Source organism: Tursiops truncatus, chromosome 16 (genome assembly GCF_011762595.2).
Source record: "Tursiops truncatus isolate mTurTru1 chromosome 16, mTurTru1.mat.Y, whole genome shotgun sequence".
In the NCBI taxonomy this organism is placed as follows: domain Eukaryota; kingdom Metazoa; phylum Chordata; class Mammalia; order Artiodactyla; family Delphinidae; genus Tursiops; species Tursiops truncatus.
In genome coordinates this window covers 32,780,244-32,804,570 of record NC_047049.1, presented here as the reverse complement: position 1 = coordinate 32,804,570, position 24,327 = coordinate 32,780,244, and the positions used below count along the sequence as shown (strand labels likewise).

Genomic DNA, 24,327 nt, shown 5'->3' with positions numbered 1-24,327 from the left:
ATTGTCTTAGGTAAAAGCACAAACTAAAATGTAATGCTAAGAAAAGTTTAAAATAGCTTTAAAATTATTCTTTTTCCTTCTCCTCTATAGTACCTTTAGGGCTGATCTTAATTTATGGAAGATGTATATGAGCCATACTGACAGCATAAATGTTTAATCATTTAAAAATGAAACTTTTATTTTCAAAGATTTTTAAAAGTTTTTAGTTTAAAATTATTTCCTTAATGTTCCTATGTAGTTTTCAGAAACATTAACACTTAAAATGCAATCACCAATAAAGAGCTAATTTTATAGCGTGAGACAGTATAAAGATTAACACTTAAATGCAATCACCAATAATACAAAGCTAATTTTATAGCATGAGACAGTACAGAAATATTAAATTTTCAGAAAAATTTTATGAATAGATTACAATGCATAGAAAAAGCATTTACTGATTGTCTACCAAATGCTTGTTCTTTTTCTGTAAGACTAAATATTTGGGCTCAAACTCAGTGACTCCCTAAGAATAAGAACTAGCCTGTCTAAAAATTATTAGGTTCAAAGTAATATTTAATTTCTATCTGCAAAATGTGGATTTGACTGGAATACAGTAATACCAACACATTATTCCAAAAATTAATAGAGAAAAATTCAAGTATTCATCTGTTGATAGTTTCCTTCCTAGGAAATTTTTAACTCTTTGAACATTTTCTACTTATCTGCAATTGAATATCCTAGAAGCAAAAATTCTAAACGTAAAAACCATTAAAGCATTATATTCTGAACTTTGTTAGCAATATATCATTAATACACCTTCTCTAATTTTACTTTGTATTTTGTAGATAATCACTTATTGTATATATTAGGAATAATCTTACCCAGTGACTTCAATAATATAACAAAATAACCTTATCCTATTAAAAACTAAAATAAAAAAAAGAATTACCTTTCCCTGAAATTACTTCTTTTTCTACTCGCCACCTAAATCCAAACTGACAAGAAAAAAAAAATACATTTATGCCAGAGTAAATTTAAACAATATTTAAATTGTAGATAAATCTTATCATGGAGCCAACAATTAACATAATGACACTTACTAATCTAAAAAGTAAACCTAATTCCCCTCATGATAGTTTTTTCTCTCCTTATAGGATTCCAGGTACTTAAAAGTACATCTGAACAATCACCAACTTCTCTGTTAAGGAATAATCCTCTTTACTTTTTTTTTTTTTTTTTTTTTTTTTTTTTGGGGTACGTGGGCCTCTCACTGTTGTGGCCTCTCCTGTTGCGGAGCACAGGCCCCGGACGCGCAGGCTCAGCGGCCATGGCTCACGGGCCCAGCTGCTCCGCGGCATGTGGGATCTTCCCGGACCGGGGCACGAACCCGCATCCCCTGCATCGGCAGGCGGACTCTCAACCACTGCACCACCAGGGAAGCCCCTCTTTACTTTTTAAAAAAGTTTATTTATTCATTTTTGGCTGTGTTGGGTCTTCATTGCTGTGTGCGGGCTTTCTCTAGTTGCTGCGAGCGGGGCCTACTCTTCATTGCGGTGCACAGGCTTCTCATTGCAGTGGCTTCTCTTGTTGCACAGCATAGGCTATAGGTGCATGGGCTTCAGTAGTTGTGGCGTGTGGGCTCAGCAGTTGTGGCACACAGGCTTAGCTGCTCCGTGGCATGTGGGATCTTCCTGGCCCAGGGCTTGAACCTGTGTTCCCTGCATTGGCAGGTGGATTCTTAACCACTGCACCACCAGGGAAGTCCGATCCTCTTTACTTTTAGACTTCTTATTAAAAGTTATAGGTGCCAGGCACAAGGTATGTAAATTAACAAAAAATATATACTGTTCTATGACACTGACAGAAAAAAAGAAGTTCTAGTACAATAAAGAAGCAGTATACTATAATATGAGAGTACAGTCTTTGGAGTCAGATTGTTTGGGTTTATGTCTTAGCTCCATCGCTTCACAGCTATATAATACTGGACAAGTTATTTAATCTATTTGTGGCTCAGTTGCCTCATATAGAGATAATACGAGTACTACTGCTTTGGGTTAAGACGTTTAAATGGAATAATACATATAAAGTACTTATAATAGTATCTGGTGTATAGTACACCAGGGGTTAGCAGATAATGGTCTACAGGCCTGCTGCCTATTTTTATAAATAAAGTTTTAATGGAACACAACCACAACCCTTCATTTGTATATAGCTCTTTTCCCACTACAACAGAATAGTAATGAACAGGAAAAAGCAATGGTACCAGTCTGGAGCCCTAAAGTGGAAAGTTGTTAAATTTCCCTCCAGATTCCTAAACGTAACTTTATAGTTGACCCTTGAACATGGGGTTTAGGGGCACTGACCACTACGCAGTTGAAAATCTGAGCATAAATTTACACTTAGCCCTCCAGATCCAGGGTTCCACATCTGCAAACTGAACCAACACAGACTGTGTAGTACTATAGTACGTATTTAGTGAAAGAATCCACACAGTTCAAACCCACGTTGTTCAAGGGTCAACTGTTATTTGCTTTTTGGCTAAAAATGATAGTGTTAAAATGTTTTCTCCACTATCTTATAAGACTCACATCCATATGCTAAATTACTATTTTAGTAAATAGTTTAGTTTTCTATTCAATTTACCATATAGTTAAAAGCTCAGCTCTAGAATCATGCTGACCCAATGCAAGTTCTATCATTTATTAACTAGCTGTGAGGTTGGGAAAGTTACTTAATTTCTCAGTCTATTTCCTTTTTATGAATAAAATCCTAATCTCATAGGTTGTTGTAATTAAGAAAGATAATTCAGATGAAGCATTCAATGCCTGGTTAATTTTGCTTATTTTTATTTTATTTTTTAATCATCTATTATTTGAATTAGGCAATTCTGTATTTTAAACGCAAATGAGGGCTCGAAATATTTCAAAATATTCTAACTGAAAATAAAATAAAGTCCCCCAGTCTAGGAAAAAAAGAAATAAAAAATTCAAAATAACTCTGTATTTAATTCTATTTTTAAGCCCATACATCTATGTGAGGACTGTTTGTCATCCAAAAGATGTTGGAATGTCTACTGAAGCATAGTCAAATGTGTACAGCAACAGTTCCCAAACTTTTTCTTTCACTCATTAATCTATTCAACAAATAATTATTAAGTAACTACTTACTGGCTTGGCACTCTGCTGAGAGTATAAAGTGATTATTAAAATAAGTGTCTGTCACCAAGAAGGTTATAATCTTATGGCGGATAAGAAATGTAACAACTACAATATGTCCTACTAGTTAAAGATTGCATAGAGGTTTTGCCTCAATGTTTTTCTATTCTTTCCTGACAAATATTCCTGTTGATACATTGGATTAAACACTTGAATTACTCAGGGTGTGGTGCTTAGCCTCCTTTTCTTCTCACTCTACCCTCTAGAACAAGGAGGTCACACATGCAAGCAATAAGAGAGAAGTATCCTGACTTCCTGACAACACAAAGTTCCATGACCATCCACCTGGACTTTTATGGGAAAGGAAAACAAACTTGTAGTTCATTTAAGCCACTGTTATTTGGAACTGCTTGCTGGTCCCTGTAGCTGAATCTTACCCTAACTGATACAATGATCCAACCAAATTCTCAATGATGAAAGGGAAAAAGCAACAAAGAAGGAAATAGGGGTGTGAAACAAAGGCTGGAATTCACTAAAAATGCCCTAAGTATCTACTATATATATTAGGCACTTAGCTAGGAGCTTGTTAATTAAAAATGAATAAAACACTGCCTTTGTGTAAGTAAAACTATGAGAAAATGCATAGTAGCAAGAAAGTCAACAGCATTACTCTTTCTCCAAAATACTATGCCAAAAAAAACAATCATTATCTTTGCCAAGAAGATCCCCCTGGTATGTGTGGAGCAAGATATGGGAAATCTCTCTACCTTTCCCTCTATTTTACCGTGAACTTAAAACTGCTCTAAAAAACAGCCTTAAGAAAAAAGATGTCCCTCTCTCCATATTTCCTATTTCTCTAGGATCTATACTCAACACCTGCAAGTCATATGTGATTTCTTACTTGCACTTACCCTGGTATCTAACTAACTCATCATGTTCTAATAGAAAAACACAACTTGTTTCAAGATTATGCATTTTATTTATTTAAATTATTTATTATTTATTTTTGGCTGCATGGGGTCTTTGCTGCTGCATGCGGGCTTCTCTAGTTGTGTCGAGTGGGGGCTACTCTTCGTTGCGGTGCACGGGCTTCTCACTGCGGTGGCTTCTCTTGCTGCGGAACACGGGCTCTAGGCACGCAGGATTCAGTAGTTGTGGCTCATGGGTTCAGTAGCTCCATGGCATGTGGGATCTTCCCGGACCTGGTATTGAACCCATGTCCTCTGCACTGGCAGGCGGATTCTTAACCACTGCGCCACCAGGGAAGTCCCTATGCACTATAAAGTATGATTTCCAGTAATATACTGTGTTTTTATAAATGGGGAATACAGGGCTTCCCTTGTGGCGCAGTGGTTTAGAGTCCGCCTGCCGATGCAGGGGACACGGGTTCGTGCCCCGGTCTGGGAAGATCCCACATGCTGCGGAGCGGCTGGGCCCGTGAGCCATGGCCGCTGAACCTGTGCATCCGGAGCCTGTGCTCCGCAAAGGGAGAGGCCACAACAGTGAGAGGCCCGCGTACCGCAAAAACAAAAATGAAAACAAAATAAATGGGGAATACAAATATTTAACTATTTATTTATATCCACTTTCTTCCGTCAACTATAGTTATTTTTTGAGGGCAGACACCATGCTTTAACCCACAGCACCCAGCCCAGTCCTATATAAATACTGGAAGACAATCAACAAATGAACCAGGGTTGAAAAAGTTTTGTTATGTGCTCCTTGAAAGACTTACACTTCACCTGCAACTTGCAGTATAATACCTTCAAGTAACTCCAACTGCTGTGATGCTTTTTGGATTCAATATGGTCAATAACTATTAGAGATGAGAGCTAGTTTACAAGAAACTGAGGAAGTTTTAGGGATACATCAAGTGCTGGGGTTTGTAAACAGGGTTATAAAAATGCACACTACTACTATCTATGAGAATATTGTAAAGCAACCCACATGTTAAAGGCACTAGTGAAAAATTATTAAACCAATTATGGTTCTGAGATTTAACTATTAAAATGAAAAGAAATCCTTCGGATAAACAAATCTAAGATAGCTTTTTAGGGACTTCCCTGGTGGCGCAGTGGTTAAGAATCCGCCTGCTGATGCAAGGGACACAGGTTGGAGGCCTGGTCCAGGAAGATCCCACATGCCAACTAAGCCCATGTGCACAACTACTGAGCCTGTGCTCTAGAGCCCGAGAGCCACAACTACTGAAGCCCACGCACCTAGAGCCTGTGCTCCGCAACAAGAGAAGCCACTGCAAGGAGAAGCCCACACACCACAACAAAGAGTAGCTCCCACTCACCCCAACTAGAGAAAGCCTGTGAGCAGCAACAAAGACCCAACGCAGCCAAAAATAAATTAAATTTTTTTTAAAAACTTTTTAAATAGGTTGTCTTAATACAATACAGATGTACACTATCCAAAACATACAGATTTATGCAACATTCCTTCCCCTCCCATTTCAAACTGAGATCATTTGTTTCTGGGTCAATTTATCTATCAGTAGCTAAAAATGTGAAAAATGAGATAGGAATAAAAATCATCCTAGAGGAGGCGATCAAAATGGCAGAGAGACATGGAGCTCACCTCCTCCCACAAATAAAACAAAAATACATCTACTCGTAGAACAATACTCAGAGAATACCTACTGAAAGCTTGAAGATCCTATACAACCAGAGCTGAAAGAAAGATCCCCACATAACTGGGGAAGACAAAGGGAACAGGGAGAAGAAGAGGAATTGGGATGAGACCTACGCCCCTGGTAGGGAGCTGTGAAAAAGGAAAGGTCCCCTCACCCTGGGAACCTCCTTCACCAGCTGGGAGGTCTGCTGGGACAGATAGGGAGCTTCAGAGGCTCGAGAGAAGAGCATGGGAGCTGGTCTGCAGCCCTGCAGGGTAAAGAAAGACCAGTATAGACGGTCCCCGCCATGTCGCTGCACTTCCTAGCCAGAGACACGTGCCTGAAGTGCACAGCAACTGGGTAGTGAAACTTGGGCTTCAGTGGACAGACCTGGGAAGAGGACTTGGCTTGGCTGCGTGGAGACAGCCTGAAGGGCCAGGAGTGTTGCTTGGGCCAAAACTGGGGGTGTGCACAGGACAGAGAGTGGTTCTGCCACAGCAGGCTCATTATCAGCATGCTTGCAATGGGGCACAGCTCCGGCCACTGCGGGTTTTGCAAACTCTGTGGGTGCGCGCACACGGAGGCAGGGCTGAAGTCTGAACCAGTGACTGGAGCTCCCACAGTGCGCACACCTTCAGGAGGTTTTCCATCAGTGGCTTTGTCAGCATGCATACGTACCTAAGGGACCTCCAAGCCCATTACCAGTGCTCCCACAGAGGAACCAGCCACTGAAGGCAGGGCCAACAACACTGATCTTTGTGGGCACATGCACCAGGTGGCAGGCAGCATCACAGTTGCACGTTCCTGTGGACAGCTCCTGGGGAAGAATACACAGCAGCTCCTTTCCCAGAGAGAGTGCTCCAGTCCCACCTACCTCGCACTGCAGCTTAGAACCTGACCTGGGTGGGGGCTTCTACTCCTACAACTGGGGAGCAGACCCTGCCCCTGACAGGGCTGTGACAACCACAGAGCAAAGAGGAGGCCCTACTCAACATCCAGTGCAGGCTCTGATCACACCACCACCAAACACACTGCCATCAAGGGGACAAGGGCCAACACACCCTGAGAAAAGATATGGCAAGAATCCTACCAAAAACAACCCTTGCACCAAGAATACTGGATTCCCACAGTCTACACAGGGTCGCTCTGACATAAAAACAGCCACAGTAGATAACTGTTTCTCCTAAATTCATAGAGTCAAAGAAATATAAGTAAAATGAAAAAACAAAGGAACTATTTCCAATTAAAAGAACAAGAGAAATCCCCTGAAAGAACAACGAAACAGACTTCTCCAGTCAACGAAACAGACTTCTCCAGTCTACCTGACCCCAAGCTCAAAAAGGAGGTAATAATAATGCTGAAGGAATTAAGAAAGACTATTGATAGAAACGCAGATCACCATAACAAGGAACTAGAAACTATAAAGAGGAGCCAATCAAAATTAGATAACCCAACTGCCAAGATGAAAACCAAGCTAAAGGAAATAAATAGCAAACTAAATAAGGTAGAAGAATGAATAAGTGATCTGGAAGACAGAATAATGGAAATCACCCAATCAGAACAGCAGACAGAAAGACAAATGAAAGAAAAAAATGAAAGCAACATATGAGATTATGGGATAATATAAAGCATGCCAATCTATGCATAAAAGGAATCCCAGAAGAAGAAAGAGGAAAGGGAATCAAAAATTTATTCAAAGGAATTATGGCTGAAAACTTCCCAAACCTAAAGAAGGAAACAGATATCCAGATACAGGAAGCACAGAGGGTCCCAAACAGACCTACTCCAAGATATCATAATGAAAATGACAAAAGTTAGAGAGGATTCTAAAGGCAGCAAGATAAAAACAAAGAGTCAGTTACAAGGGAACCGCCATAAGGGTATCAGTTGATTTCTCTACAGAAACTGTGCATGCCAGAAGGGAGTGGCAAGATACATTTAAAGTCCTGAAAGGGAAAAACCTGCAACCTATGATACCCTACTCAGCAAGATTATCATTAAGCATGGAAGGAGAGAGAAAGAATTTCTCAAAGAAAAAAATAAAAGAACACAGCAACACTAAACCTACTCTATAAGAAATACTGAAAGGTGTTCTCTAAATAGAAAAGAAACAGGAATCTATAAGAAATGGAAAATCACAATAGAAAAAGTAAATATATAAAAAGATTGAAGACTACTTAAATTAGGCAGTACATAGATTAAAGAAACAATCAAAAAATTCTGTGAAAGCGATTATAATTACAATGAACAGCAAAAAGATAAACATGAGATGAGAAACAGGACATCAAAACTACAAAATGTGGAGGAGGGGAGTAAGAAAATGTAGATCTTTTAGAAAGTGTTTGAGCTGTTATGACCACCAGTCTAAAGCAAGTAGATAGAGTTATGGGTTAACATACTTGAAAATCAGGGTAACCACAAATCAAAAACATACAACAGATTCACAAAAACCAAAATGAAAGGAACTCAAGCATAATACAAAAGAAAACCATCAAAGCACAAAAGGAAAAACAAAAAGAAGAAAGGAACAAAGAATACAAAATCAACAGGAAAACAAGGTTTAAAATGGCAATAAATACACTTATCAATAATTACTTTAAGTGTCAATGGACTAAAAACATCAATCAAAGGACACAGAGTGGCAGATTGGATAATAAAACAAGAACCTATAATATGCTGCCTACAGGAGACCCACTTTAGGGCTAAAGACACATATAGATTGAAAGTGAGGAGATGGAAAAAGATATTTCATGCAAATGGAAATGACAAGAAAGCGAGGGTAGCAACACTCATACCAGACTTTAAAACAAAGGCCATAAAGAAAGACGAAGAAGGACACTATATAATGATAAAAGGATCAATACAAGAAGAGGATATCACACTGGTTAACATATACACACACAATACAGGAGCACCTAGATACATGAAACAAATACTAACAGACATAAAGGGAGAAACTGATGGGAATACAATAATAGTAGGAGACTTTTAACACCTCACTCACATCAATGGACAGATCTCCCAGACAGAACAGCAATAAGGCAACAGAGATCCCAAATGACACAACAGAACAGTTAGACTTAATTGAAATCTACAAGATACTACATCCAAATAAAGCAGAAAACACATACTTTTCAAGCACACATGGAACATTCTTTAGGAAAGACCACATACTAGGACACAAAACAAGGCTCAACAAATTTAAGAGGATAGAAATTATTTCAAGCATCTTTTCTGACCACAACCACATGAAACTAGAAATCAAAGAGAAACGAGGAAAAAAACTATTACATGGAGACTAAACAACATGCTACTAAAAACCAATGGGTCAACAATGAAATCAAAGAGGAAATAAAAAATATCTTGGGACAACAACAATGAAAACACAACCATACAAAATCTATGGGATGCAGCAAAAGCAGTCCTTAGAGGGAAGTTCATAGCGATACAGGCCTTCCTCAAAAAACAAGAAAACTCACAAATAAACAACCTAACCTACCACCTAAAAGAACTAGAAAAAGAAGAGCAAATAAAACCTGAAGTCATCAGAATGAAGGAAATAATAAAGATCAGAGAAGAAATAAATAAAATAAAGATTAAAAAACAACAGAAAAATCAATAATAGCAAGAGCTGGTTTTTTGAACAGATAAACAAAATCAACAAACTTCTGGCCAGGCTCACCAAGAAGAAAAGAGAGAGGACCTAAATAAATAAAATAAGAAATGAAAGGGAGAAATATTAACCGACACTACAGAAATACAAAAAATCATAAGATATTATGAACAGTTATATGCCAACAAAATGGACTACTTAGGAGAAATGGACAAGTTTCTAGAAATAGCCTGTAAAAACGGAATCAAGAAGAAACAGATGATTTGAACAGATCTATCACTAGAAGTGAAATAGAATCTGTAATTTAAAAAATTCCCTGAAAACAGAAGTCCAGGACTGGATGGCTTCATTGGGGAATTGCACCAAACATAGTGAGAAGAACTCATACTGATCCTTCTCAAACTCTCCCAAAAGATTGAAGAGGAGGGAACACTCCCAAAGCCATCCTATGAAGCCACCATCACCCTGACACCAAAACCAGACAAAGACACTAAAAAAAAGAAAATTACAGGACAATATCTTTGATGAATATAGATGCAAAAATCCTCAACAAATATTAGCAAACCGAATCCAACAACCCATAAAAAGGATCATACACCATAATTAAGTTGGGTTCATTCCAGGGTCACACGAATAGTTCAACATATGCAAATCAATCAATCTGATATATCACATCAACAAAAGACAAAAACCACATGATCATCTCAATAGATAAAAAGCACTTGGTACAATTCAATATCCATTCATGATTAAAATCTCTCACCAAAGTGGGTATAGAGGGAACATATCTCAACATAATAAAAGCCATTTGTGACAAACACATAGCCAACATAATACTAAATGGTGAAAAGCTGAAAGCCTTCCTGCTAAAATCTGGAACAAGACAAGGATGTCCACTCTCACCACTTCTACTCAACATAGTACTGGAAGTCCTAGCCACAACAGTCAGATGAGAAAAATAAAAGGTATCCAAAACGGAAGGGAAAAGGTAAAATTGTCATTATGTGCAGATGACATGACACCCTATATATAGAAAATCCTAAAGATTCTGCACAAACACTACTAAAACTGATATATGAATTCAGCAAGGTAGCAGAATACAACATTAATATACAGAAATCTGCTGTATTTCTTCATACTAACAATGAAATATCAGAAAGAGAAAGTAAAATAAATTCCCATTTAAAATCGCATCCAAAAAAAAAGAAAAATATCTAGGAATAAACCTAATCAAGGAGGTGAAAGACTTATATGCTGAGAACTATAAAACACCGATAAAGGAAACAGAAGATGATTCAATGAAATTGGAGGCTAGACCATGCTCTTGCACTGGAGGACTTAATATAGTTAAAATGGCCATACCACCCAAAGCAATCTACAGATTAATGTGATCCATATCAAATAACCCATGACATTTTTCACAGAACTAGAATAAATAATCCTTAAATTTATATGTAATCACAAAAGACCCAGAATTGCTAAAGTAATCCTGAGGAAAAAGAACAAAGCTGGAGGCATAACCCTTCCAGACTTCAGACAATACTATAAAGCCACAGCAATCAAAACTGCATGGTTCTGGCACAAAACAGACATACAGATCAATGGAATAGCATAGAGCGCCCAGAGATAAACCCACACACTATGGTCAATTAATCTTCGACAAAGGAGGCAAAAATATACAATGGAGAAAAGACAGTCTCTTTAACAAGTGGTATTGGGAAAGCTGGACAGCCACATGTAAATCAATGAAGTTAGAACACACTCTAACACCATACACAAAAATAAACTAAAAATGGCTTAAAGTCTTTAATATAAAACATGACACCATAAAACTCCTTGAAGAGAACATAGGCAAAACATCCTCTGACATAAATCGTAGCAATATTTTCTTAGGTCAGTCTCACAAGGCAAAAGAAATAAAAGCAAAAATAAACAAATGGGACCTAATTAAACTTAAAAGCTTTTGCAGAGCAAAGGAAACCATAAACAAAATGAAAAGACAACCTATGGAATGGGAGAAAATATTTGCAAATGATGAGACCAACAAGGGCTTAATTTCCAAAATATACAAACAGCTCACACAGCTCAATATAAAAAAAACCAAAAAACTCAATCAAAAAATGGGCAGAAGACCTAAATAGACATTTCTCTAAAGTAGACATCCAGATGGCCAACAAGCATATGAAAAGATGCTCAACACCGCTAGTTATTAGAGAACTGCAAATCAAAACTACAATGAGGTATCACCTCACACCAGTCAGAATGGCTATTATCAAAAAGTATACAAATAATAAATGCTGGAGAGGTTGTGGAGAAAAGGGAACCCTCCTACACTGTTGTTGGGAATGTAAATTGGTGCAGTCACTGTGGAAAAACAGTATGGAGTATGGAGGTTCCTTAAAAAACTAAAAATAAAGTTACTATATGATCCAGCAATCCCCACCCCTGGGCATGTATCTGGAAAAGACGAAAACTCTAATTCAAAAAGATACACACACCCCAACGTTCACAGCAGCACTATTTACAATAGCCAAGACATGGAAGCAACCTAAGTGTCCATCGACAGATGAATGGATAAAAAAGATGTGGTATATATATACAATGGACTATTATTTAGCCATAAAAAAGAATGAAATAATGCCATTTGCAGCAACATGGATGGACCCAGAAATGATCATACTAAGTAAAACAGAGAAAGACAAGTATATGATATCACTTATAGGTGGATATCTAAAAATAGTACAAATGAACTTATTTATAAAACAGAAACAGACTCACAGACACAGAAAACAAATGTATGGTTACCAAAGGGGAATATGGGGGGAGGGATAAATTATGAGTATGAGATTACAAATACACCTACCATATATAATATAAACAACAAGGATTTACTGGATAGCACAGGGAACTATATTTAATATCTTGTAATAACCTATGATGGAAAAGCATCGAAAAAAAGGAAAAAATATATATAACCAAATCACTTTGCTATACACCTGAAACACACAATATTGTAAATCAACTCTACTTCTATTTTTTAAAAATCACTTCAACATTAACTAAAATAGGACTTCCCTGGTGGCACAGTGGTTAAGAATCCGCCTGCCAATGCAGGGGACATGGGTTCGATCCCTAGTCCAGGAAGATGCCACATGCTGCGGAGCAACTAAGCCTGTGCGCCACAACTACCGAGCCTGCGCTCTACAGCCTGTGCGCCACAACTACTGAGCCCACATGCCACAACTACTGAAGCCCGCGTGCCCTAGAGCTTGCGCACCACAACTACTGAGGCCACACACTGTAACTACTGAAGCCCATGTGCTCTAGGGCCCATGTGCCGCAACTACTGAGCCTGCGTGCTGTGACTACTGAAGCCCGTGCACCTAGAGCCCATGCTCTGCAACAAGAGAAGCCACCACAACGAGAGGCCTGTGCACTGCAACGAAGAGTAGCCCCCCGCTCGCCACAACTAGAGAAAGCCTGCATGCAGCAACGAAGACCCAATGCAGCCAAAAATAAATAAAATTAATTAAAAAAAAAAATTAAAGTAAGATGTAAAGCGGGAAGGGAAATTTGCCATTACTAATTGGCACTGATAAGAGCTATTTTTACTAGAATAGACATTTACATAACAGAAGATGTGCATCTGCCTCTTTATATGGCATTCCATTTGGAAAAAAAAGCCTATCAATTTCAAACATCATTTGTGGAAGAAGACATCATTCAAAGTGTCAAATCATAATCACTAGAGGCTCTGGATTAGAGTCAGGATAAAACAAGATTCAGTAGCCACCTGTGTTTCATTTTAGACTTTTCATGTCTCAGCTCACAAAGAGTCACCCTTGACTTCAGGGCCCTTTGTAAATTCCACAGCTATCGAGGTTAAATGGTCCAACTGATACTTCATAGATGGAGGACAACTTAGGATTGAATTATTCTTAAAAGAATAATACAGGGCACAATAGTATATTAAAAAGTAACACTATACGTGAATAAGAACCTTCTTCTATAAATATCTGGAAGGCATACCTTATTTTCTTTGTATCTGGTGAGATCTGCTACGCAGTATTCCTTGAATAATTTATCATAGTATTTCTTTGCAAGTCTCTTCTCCCTAGATTCATTAAAAAAATATAAATCTTACATATTTAGAAATTCAACCATTGTTTGCTACTTGGAGGCAATGTCAAATAAATAACGCATATGATACAAACATTAATGTTTTAAAAGAGGTCATTACTTACATGTGCATAGAATATCTGAATATTAACTATTAGTGGGTCTCTAGGGAGGGAAGCTGGAAGACTAATAGTCAAAGATGAGAAGGAGACTGACTCTTCACTTTTTACCCTCTGTAATGTTTGAATTTTTAAAACCATTTTCAGGTTTTACGTTTTCCCAAAATATTTTTAAAATTTAAAAAGAAGCGTACTACTAGACAACAAATAATACTGTAAAAATTTTATAGATTATTTTTTAAAGACAAAGTCAAGCAATAAGAAGTCAGTTAGGGCTTCCCTGGTGGCGCAGTGGTTGAGAATCTGCCTGCCAATGAAGGGGACACAGGTTCGAGCCCTGGTCTGGGAAGATCCCACGTGCCGCGGAGCAACTGGGCCCGTGAGCCACAATTACTGAGCCTCCGCATCTGGAGCCTGCGCGTCTGGAGCCTGTGCTCCGCAACGAGAGAGGCCGCGATAGTGAGAGGCCCGCGCACCGCGATGAAGAGTGGCCCCCACTTGCCACAACTAGAGAAAGCCCTCGCACAGAAACGAAGACCCAACACAGCCATAAATAAATAAATAAAGTAAACTGTCAACAAGTAAAAATAAACAAACACTATTATATTTAAAAAAAAAAAAAGTCAGTTAAAATTGTTAAAAATTACCAAAAGAATCAAACCAGATTCAATAATCTGAGGCACGGTTTTATGTTCTCGATTCAGAACTGCTCCATGCAGGGGCCAAATGCATTGGACAGGTGACAAAACAAGAAAACACTCAGGGAGCAGGAGAGATAGGACTATAGCATTTGATGCATTATGTCTCACACGGGTACAATTACCAATTCATGTCCATTTCATCCTCCTCATTCCATAGGAATCTGTGATTTTCTCGTATAATATCCATGTCTATCTTGTCATTCTCCCTGAAATAAAACAATTTTAAATTCAATATGAAAACAAAATTAGTCAAACTTAAGTTAAACAGTGTGTGAGATTTTTGAGCACCTGAGTAAAAATAAGATACACAAAGATAGTTTTATATGTACGTATGTATGTATATTTATAAAAAGTATTTCAGTATTTTCAAAAGGCAGTTATAAAGAGTGCTGCTACAGAAACAAATGGATAAGGAATCCACCCATCTCTAGAGCTCGTTCAATTATATAAAGGGTGCTAAATTACCAAAACTAGGATGAGAAATCTGAATGAACACTAAATGGATAAGGAAGATGAATGAAAATAAGTTTCAGAATCTAAAATAAGTAACACCATCCTATTGTGATCTAATTTTAAAAATATATAAAAAATTTTTTCACACCTCATTTTACTACATCTTCCTAGGAAGACTGAGTAAGGAAGAGAACTGAAGGAGATGATTTTTCAAGATGGTAACAGATTGGGGACAGAAGAAGGGATTGTTGAGAAATACAGGCTAAATTCAGAGGAGAGTTAAGTTTGGGGCTGATGAGCTGGTATGAAGTTTTTTAGGGCACTATCAACTCGGAAAATCGTTAAGTAAAGAGAAAAAAACCCACACAAAACTAAGAGGCTCTGACAGAAGAGCCTCAGATATAAGAAGGAATTTCATGTGTGGGAAATATTAGAGTGAGGTCTCTTGTTTGTCCTATCTTTTAAAAAGCAATCCCAAACCTGAGGTCTGAAGAGTTCATTATTTCAAAGATCCTTGTGGGGGGAAAAAAAAAAATCACTGCATAATCAGGCACGTGAGTATTCCTCACACAATCCTGTTATTGCCAGAATCAGCAGGCTGCCTGAGGCCTGTTGCCAGAGAAATGGGGTTCATGATGAGTTGCTTAGCTAGAAGCTTCGAATGGCCTCTCCACCTTATAACAACAAAACTGGAATGGAAAGCAGGAGAACATGACAGAATCAGAAGATATAGTAGCTGTGAGTCTTCAAAGATACCCATACCTACCTCCCATTATGTAAAATAAACTTTATGACACTTACCCCAATCGCCTGAAGTCTTCTTTTTTGCCACCATAGTATAAAATATAGTCATTTACAAACTTTGTATGCCTTTGATACTGAAATGCAAAAAATTAAGGATTTTATTTGTTCAGTAGTTGGGTGTCAATGACATATTAGTGAGTAGGGAAAAAAAACATAGTATGAGTCTATTTAGTTTTTTAAAAATATACAAATATATACTATACATGCTTATAAATTAAAAAAAGATCTAAAAGGGTAAATATTAAATTGTTAAGAGTGAACACGGTACAGTAGAGGGGCTTTCACTTCCTACTGAATACTCTATATTGTTTTGAACATTTTCAAGCAATAACTCTCTGGAGAGAAGGACAGCTTCCTATATACAGCCTCACACCACCACTCATTTTATAGTTTCAAATTATAGTTTCCTATAACTATATATTATAGTTATTCCTATAACTATAAATTATAGTTTCCTATAACTATAACAAATTATAGTTTCCAAAGTTAAAGGTGAGGAGTAGAATTTTTCTTCATTATAAAATATAATTTAGCTATTTCAGTAACAATAAAGCCTCCAAAATAGAAGATGTAACTTTATTATATTAAATCCTAACAAGAGGCTTTCAAAAAGAAGTAAATATAAGAGATCACATGAAGCTACAGTCATGTTTTCAGTGCAATACAACGAGACACATGAGCATTTTACTTGTTTTAAAAAGCTCCATGGTACTCTCTCTAGAGCGGAACACACACATAACACAACTGACATAATATTGTCTGTGACTACAGCCTATTATATTAAAGACAAACAGTTATTTAATTGATCACAATGTGTTCCAGCAGAATAGTGAATCAAAACATAATTCTGAAACGAGCAAGAAAGCAATTAACATTTCAGAAAAGAAAAAAGAGAAAAAGCCAGATACCCAGAGATCTGGATTCTAGCTCTTGGTCTACCACAAACTGGTCATGTGACACTGGCAAGTCACTTAAATCTTTCAAGAGCTCAAGTCAGCAAACTTTTCCTGTAAATAGTAAATACGCAGGCCATACGGTCTCTGTTAAAACTACTCGACTCTGCCACTTTAGCATGGAAGTAGGCACAGATAACACCTAAATGAATGAGCACAGCTGTGTTCCAATAAAACTTTTATTTACAAAAGCAGGTGGTAGGTGGGACTTTGCTTCCTGGAAGATGCAGCAAAGATGTACAGTTGATCCCTGAACAGGGTGGATAGAACACCCACCCTCCTCATTGTCCAAAACCTGCACATAATGTATAATCAGCCCTCTGCATCTGTAGATTCAACCAACTGCAGATCATTAGTACTACAGTAAAATAAATACCCATATTTACACAAGTAATATAGTAAAATAAAAATCCTTGTATAAGTGGACCCTCACAGTTCAAACCCTGTGTTGTTCAAGGGTCAACTGCACTTCTCCCTATTCCTCCCACTGAGAACTAAAAACCTTGGAAATTATATATAAAACAAACATAAGAAGACTCTGAAAGGTAGAGAGAAGAAGGCAGACCAGCTACGGACCTCAGGACCCATGGTATGACATGGTGCTGAGTTCCCCAGGTTTTCTTTTTGCTGAATAAATGCCAGACTTGGAGGTGAAGAAGCTGGATAGCTGGAAATACCAACAAACACAGACAAAAGAAGTGCCAACAAAAGTCTGTTCCCTGTAACAAAATAATCAGGAGAGAGGCAGCCTAACAGGAAAGATAACTTTTAGGCAGTAACTACTCTATTCCAGCCAAACACTCCAGAAAATCTATGGCCCCACCTCCAGCCATGCAAGAAAAGGGGATCTAGACTTTCACCCTCACCAGGCTGTAACTAGATGCCCCAACACCCCCAACTGAGTGGTGTGATAGAAGGAGGAGCAGATGTTGAAATACTAAAGGAGCAGTGGCAGATGAGATCCATGGGAAAGCTAAGCTATTGGGTTAGGAGATAAGAGGAATAAATAAATTGGTGACAAGAGAACTTCTATAACTTAAAGAAAAGGATCAGGAACAATAAAGTGAAAGTGGTGACTACAGGATAGTGGGTATATCTAATTGACGTCGTCTCCTTCTCCCTATCCTGACTGCAGTAATAAATACCCAGAAATACTTTCACTCTCCAATATTCCCAACAGTAATATGGATGGCCAGTGGTAGCGGCTTGTGTAATAAGCCACAGTCTTACCAAAAAGTTGAGCTGAGAGATGGCTATCACAGGGAAACAAGGTATAACTTAAAGACAGCCCCAATTCATGCCTGAAAGCTGAAGCCACAGTAGGCCTGAGACAGTCCACAAACAGACCTATTATTTTTTTTTCATTTTTATTTTTTCTAACATCTTTATTGGAATATAATTGCTTTACAATGCTGTGTTAGTTTCTCCTATATAACAAAGTGAATAAGCTATATGTATACATATATCCCCACATCTCTTCCCTCTTGCGTCTCCCTCCTGCCCTCCCTATCCCACTCCTCTAGGTGGTCACAAAGCCCCGAGCTGATCTCCCTGGGCTGAGGCTGCTTCCCACTAGCTACCTATTTTACACTTGGTAGTGTATATATGTCCATGACACTCTCTCACTTCATTCCAGCTTACCATTCCCCCTCCTCGTGTCCTCTGTGTCTTTATTCCTGTCCTGCCCTTACATTCATCAGAACCTTTTTTTTTTTAGATTCCATATATATGTGTTAGCATACAGTATTTTTCTCTTTCTTACTTCACTCTGGATGACAAACTCTAGGTCCATCCACCTCACTACAAATAACTCAATTTCATTTCTTTTTATGGCTGAGTAATATTCCATTGTATATATGGGACCATCTTCTTTATCCATTCATCTGTCAATGGACACTTAGGTTGCTTCCATGTCCTGGCTATTGTAAATAGTGCTGCAATGAACATTGTGGTACATGACTTTTTGAATTATGGTTTTCTCAGGGCATATGCCCAGTAGTGGGATTGCTGGGTCATATGGTAATTCTATTTTTAGTTTTTTAAGGAACCTCCATGGTGGCTGTATTAATTTACATTCCCACCAACAGTGCAAGAGCGTTCCCTTTTCTCCACACTCTCTCCAGCATTTATTGTCTGTAGATTTTTTGATGATGGCCATTCTGACCAGTGCGAGGTGATACCTCATTGTGGTTTTGATTTGCATTTCTCTAATGATCAAACAGACCTATTATTAAACACAGTTTTACAAAGACATTAAATAGCCAAGAACCAGGTAGGAAAAGAGTAAGAGTTAAAATGAGACTGAAGATAATAGTATAAAAATGAGAAGTATTGACAGCTTGACAAAAATGGATTGGAAAAAATATCTGCAAGTACATGGACTTTGTAAACCTATTTATAGAAGATTAGTAATATGTTTTTTATTATTTTTTGCTTCTAAATCTTTCTTATATATTAGTAAAAGAGAATTGTACTCAGAAGTATATATGGCAAAATTCCATATCAATAAACATTTATCTTTAAATATAAAATTTATGTCTATCTGACTTCACAAGATTTTATGAAATAAAATAGATTTAAAAAGTTGTATTAGTCACAAAATCTAGAAATATAAAAGGATACAGCATCCATAGCTATGAGATGAAACCTTCTATTTCTTGCTTCTTCCCTGTTAAGAAAAATTTTATTTCAAGCAAATTCAAATGTCTATATTTAATTAATATAATCAAATCACCAACATCTCGAACCAAAAAAAAGTAATGTACATTGAAGTACCATACCTATCCAGCAATTCTGCTGCAACTTGCTTATGGACCACCTTTCCATGTTTTTCTTTCTGAAATGGCTTTTTGAGCAGTACATCATCTTCAACTGTCCTGGTTTGTTAAGAAGAAAAATTATTAGAAGAGTTCATTTTTCTCAGTGTTTCCTATTTCTTTATTATTTTCATAATTGGAACACGTTTTAAAGAATTCAACTCTTAAAGACTCACTGATCTTCAATGAGATATTTTACATCTCCTTTAACAGCTTAATTAATATCTTGACTTTATTTAATACCTATAAAATGGAGAAGACGAGACTAACAAATGCATGGGTTCTGGTGTCACACCACCTGGGGTCCTTGGTTCAAATTTTGGCTCTGTCATTCATTATCTTTATCTTAAATTACTTAATCTTTTTGTGCCACAATTTCCTTGTTTGCAAAGTAGAGATAACAAAGCTTTCAGTAACTGATAACGGAAAAAGAAGGGCTGATTATAGATGATATAGACTTTAGGTGATCAGCCCTAGTTACTTAAATAGATGTAATCCTAGAGCACACAAGACTATCCAACTAGATTGGCTCAAATTCTATTCTTACAAAGTAATATTTTTGAATGAAAAACCTTGAAAATGTAAAGCATTTTAATTTCATTTTATTACATAAAAATGTAATTCATTATATAATTATTTCTATTCTTTTGGTTATCCATGAAGACTGAGTACCCAATAAAAATGTTCAGCCCCAATTAGTATGCTTATATATTGTTTTCAGTGTCAAATAATAAACCAATTTTTGTAAGTTTGGTTAATATGAATCAGTCAACCACTCCTAAGTTAATGGATAAAATCAAGTTTCTAAGCACTGAAGGCTGAAAACAATGCCCCTCCCTAAACACAGCTACTCCACCAAGATCTGGCCTCCTTTGTAAGGTTCAGGCTTTATCTGCTAAGAGTTCTTACCTCTTCCATTAAATAAAGACTTCCATGAACTCCTTCCTCTGGCCACTTAGTCTGCTCATTCACAAAATCCTAAGAATTGTGCTGCATCACAATCTCATCCTCCACAGTATCCTCATTTTGCAGTCAAGTACTAGCAAAGGGACAACCAACCAAGCCCCCTCTTAGCTATGACAGTTGCAAGTAGAGTCCTTGACAGTTGAATGAAAAATAGATGCAACAGAGAAATCTAAGAACTTTAACTGATTTCCTTTTTTTTCCTTATGCTTCCCTTTCCATAAATCCCTTCACAGCATAAACATTACTTTCTTATCTTTTACAGAACTGTTCTCAATTTTTTTTTTTTTTTTTTTTTTTTTTTTTGGGTACGCGGGCCTCTCACTGTCGTGGTCTCTCCCGTTGCGAAGCAGAGGCTCCGGACGCGCAGGCTCAGCGGCCATGGCTCACGGGCCCAGCCGCTCCGCGGCATGTGGGATCTTCCCGGACCGGGGCACGAACCCGCGTCCCCTGCATCGGCAGGCGGACTCCCAACCACTGCGCCACCAGGGAAGCCCTGTTCTCAAATTTTTGAGTCAATTCATTATAGTTTAATAAACAAAAATTCATTCAGTAGAGCATCGCTGTCTTCACATGTAAACACAATGCCAAAACTTTAAATATTATTTATACCTCATCTCAATTTAGAAATGATCGGAAGCAGAGATCAATAAAAAATTACTTACTTTTTTTTCCTTTTGCTAGATTCTCCACAGTGTTCATCATCACTAAAATCAGAGTCATAGCCTCCATGACCATGCATCTGTAAAGGAGTATAGTCAGTTACTTAGAACTTAAATTGCCCACAGTTCAGGAAACAGAATAGTTCAAAAATAAGTTATCTTTAAAAGCCACAATAGTTTTAAAGGATTGTGGTGGGCATATCAGGGGTTATCTAGCCATCTAAAACTTTCAATCACTTTGAAGTAACAAACTTACCTTTCAGAAAATGAATCAATGTTTTTCACTTTAATTACCAACAAGGGAGATTACTCTTTGACCTTTCCATGTAAAACCAGGTCTAGAAGCTGCCATGTCACTGCATACAAGGTTCAGCAATGCTTTACTTTTATTTGATTCAGAGTAATAATGGTTGCTGGTATTTATCAACTTTGTTCCAGACATTATGCTAGGTTCTTTACAAACACTGCTTCTAATTCTGCAAGTTAGGAACTATTACCTTCATTTTAGAGATAAAGAAATCAAGGACAAAGCTAAGTAAATCAATTATACAGAGCAAATATGTGGCTAAGCAGATCTACTTGATTCTTAAGCCCATGATCTCAACTACTACAAACTGACTCTCTGGAATATGCTAACATTTTGATTACTGTATTCCATTAGCCTTAATGGATTTGTGAACAGTACGATCAACTGATAAAAATTTTCCTATCTTCTTTCAAGATTTCCTTTTTCTTTGAAACAGTTTCTTCAAGGTAAACCACCTTGTCCTTTGTTCTAGATAACTTTATCTTGTTTCTATTCATTTTTAAATCAAAATTCTTAGAAATACTGAAAGATCTCAATTGTCACTCAGTTGTGTTAGAAAGCAGCTCCTGGTTTCAGCATTACATAGAATTTGGGATATACATTAATGGCGGATGGATGGATTATTTGACTATATCTGCTAAATAAGGTGGCTACATCAAACAATCTTTAAATCCTATGAGTCTGTGATCTTCATAATTCCATTTTCAAACTTACGTGTATGGGTGCATATCTCTCTTCCCTGCCCCACAGAATTCGAGAGAGGCGGGCCCCAGCCAAGGTTGAGGCGAAGGTTTAGGCCACTTTCAACTCTACTCTCACTAAGTCACACCTGAATCGCACACCTTTTTATCATGTCAACTCCTTGCTTCCGCTGTTTTATCACATCTGTTCAAACCATACCAGCCTCTCACACCTTGTCTTATGTCCTCACTTTCTTCACGTTCTGATGGGGGACAACCACTGTGGGGAGCTTAGAGATAAGTTCTTAGAGATAAGTTTGTCTTATGTCCTCACTTTCTTCACATTCTGATGGGGGACAACCACTGTGGGGAGCTTAGAGATAAGTTCTGTGGGGAGCTTAGAGATAAGTTCTAGAGATAAGTTCTGGGGTCAGCCTGACAGAATGCAAACGGTGGCTCTGCACGTTTCATGTCTTTCTTTGGGCATGCTCCTTAATCTCTAGGAGCCTGTTTCCCCCTCCATAAAGGGAGGCTAATGAAAGAAAGTACCAGTCTCACAGAACTGGGCATTAAATGAGTTACCGCGTATAAAGGGTTTTAGAACAACGTCTGGTACAGTACAACCCTCCCAATTTTAACTACTAATTTAATTACCGTCATGATGTTCCTACACCCTGGGACACCACCTCCTACCCTTGTGCCCCCCGTCTCGTTTTTTTCTCGTCCATCCCATACCCATCTGAATTCAGTAGTTGCATTAAAAAGTTCTCACTCACTTCAGGCTACGAATCAACTGACAGGAACCAAGAGAAATTCGAGAAGGGAGACGCGGGGTGTCTTCTGAATCTGCCATCAAAAAAAAACACAAAAATCAACTAGTAGCATATGAGAAACAAGTTTCGAGATGTTTCTCCCCGACCCCAAGCACTCAAGGCCCTTCTCACACACCCCTTCCCCTCCTCTGCCAAGTGCTCCCGCTGAGTCGTTGTTCCCTCCTCTGCCCGCGTCTGCAGCGACGACCCACGGCCTGAGCGAGCTGCTGCGGCACCAGACCCGTCGCCCCGGCTGCGTAGCCTCACCACAGTCGCCGCCACTGCCAGAGCCACAACGGCTGCCGCCGCCGCCCGCTCCCCGCCTCTCCTTACGGGTCCCAACTCTGCGCTGCTTCCGGTCCGGCTCGGCCGCGCGTCTCACTTAAATGACACCGTTCCCGGGCGCGCCGACTTTGTGTTACAGCCAAAACAGCCCCGGGAAACAAAGGCCGCGGGAGAACAGGGCCGGAAGGGAAGGTGGCGGCTCCCAGCTTTACCGAAGTCGCCGCGCTCGGTTTTTTCCTGGGCCTTCTTCCATTACCCTCTGGGAAGCCCAACATTTAATCTCGTGTGGCACAGCTCATACTGAGCCCACGCCCCTCGTTTGAAATTTTATTTCGTTTTAGAAAAAACCCTGCCTGGATATCACTTGCCGTCCTCTTTCTAGTAACCTTAGAAACGCCTCCTCGGAGCAACCTTGCTGAGCGTCTCAGTCTCCGATCTGCCTCTCCTCCCTCTGCCCCACTCCTCCCAATAAAACAGTTCTCATAATTAGAACAGAAATAGCTTTCCATCGCTTCACCACCCACACAGTAGATGCCATTCCAAATGCAGTGCTGGTGGCAGAGGAGCTCATCGAAGATGCGAGGAGAGGCTGAAGAGGGAATAGGAGCGATTTCACAGGGTCGCGAATCCTCTGCAGACAAGTGACTTGGCACAGGTGAAAAAGATCCACAATAGTTACTAAAAAAAAAAAAAAAAAAAGAAGAAAGAAAAGAAAAAGAAAGAAGGAAAGAAAAAAAATACAGGCAGGAAAAGTTAAATTATTTTAAGCTCTGCCGGGTTCTCCCTGTGTTTTACCTTTTCTAAATTATGATGCCCCATTCTGCTTTACAGCCTAGTTACTGGGTTCGTGTCGTGTCTCCCTCCGGCTGATGCTATTCATCTTTGCTTCCTCCTCGGTACCCAACACGGTTCCCTGGAAATCAAAAGCGCTAATTAAATATTTGTTGAATTGAACTGGCACGCCACTGACTTTCACAGCGGGCTCATTTTAGTGAAAACCTTAGCACATAACACTCATTTTACATCTTTTGCACCAAACAGTGGATAAAAATATCTACCAGTTCAAGCCCTCCTTCTATCCCTGACAGTAAATTACAGATACAACCTGCTTTACCCAATGCAGTAAATATGATCTTTAAAAATCTGTAAGTTAAATTATTGTAAATTCAATTATTTCAAAATGCAATCAGATTAAACTTCAGTAAAAACGTTTATTAAAATATTTAAAGCAGTAGGAAGCCTCACGATTTAACATTATACTATATTGAATTATTTTGTCAAGCAGTTCC

The 24,327-nt window shown here is 38.4% G+C and overlaps 1 protein-coding gene across 2 annotated transcripts in view; it reads right to left on the bottom strand.

Moving 5' to 3' along the window:
• Window positions 1–23,151, bottom strand: part of LOC101321198 (protein FRA10AC1) — a 40,773-nt gene extending 17,622 nt beyond the window's left edge. Inside the window, exons 1-9 of one of the 2 annotated variants that reach the window (XM_019939654.3) lie at window positions 23,021–23,151; window positions 22,718–22,787; window positions 20,958–21,034; window positions 19,294–19,389; window positions 19,136–19,181; window positions 15,558–15,634; window positions 14,426–14,509; window positions 13,394–13,478; window positions 929–974 (exon numbers count right to left, since the gene is read on the bottom strand). In XM_019939654.3, the coding sequence (XP_019795213.1) occupies window positions 929–974; window positions 13,394–13,478; window positions 14,426–14,509; window positions 15,558–15,634; window positions 19,136–19,181; window positions 19,294–19,389; window positions 20,958–21,034 (511 nt within the window). In that variant the 5' untranslated portion in view covers window positions 22,718–22,787; window positions 23,021–23,151. Of the gene's footprint in view, window positions 1–928; window positions 975–13,393; window positions 13,479–14,425; window positions 14,510–15,557; window positions 15,635–19,135; window positions 19,182–19,293; window positions 19,390–20,957; window positions 21,035–22,717; window positions 22,788–22,889 lie in introns of both variants that reach the window. The other variant, XM_019939655.3, reaches the window with a different exon arrangement.
• Window positions 23,152–24,327: the final 1,176 nt, after the last annotated feature.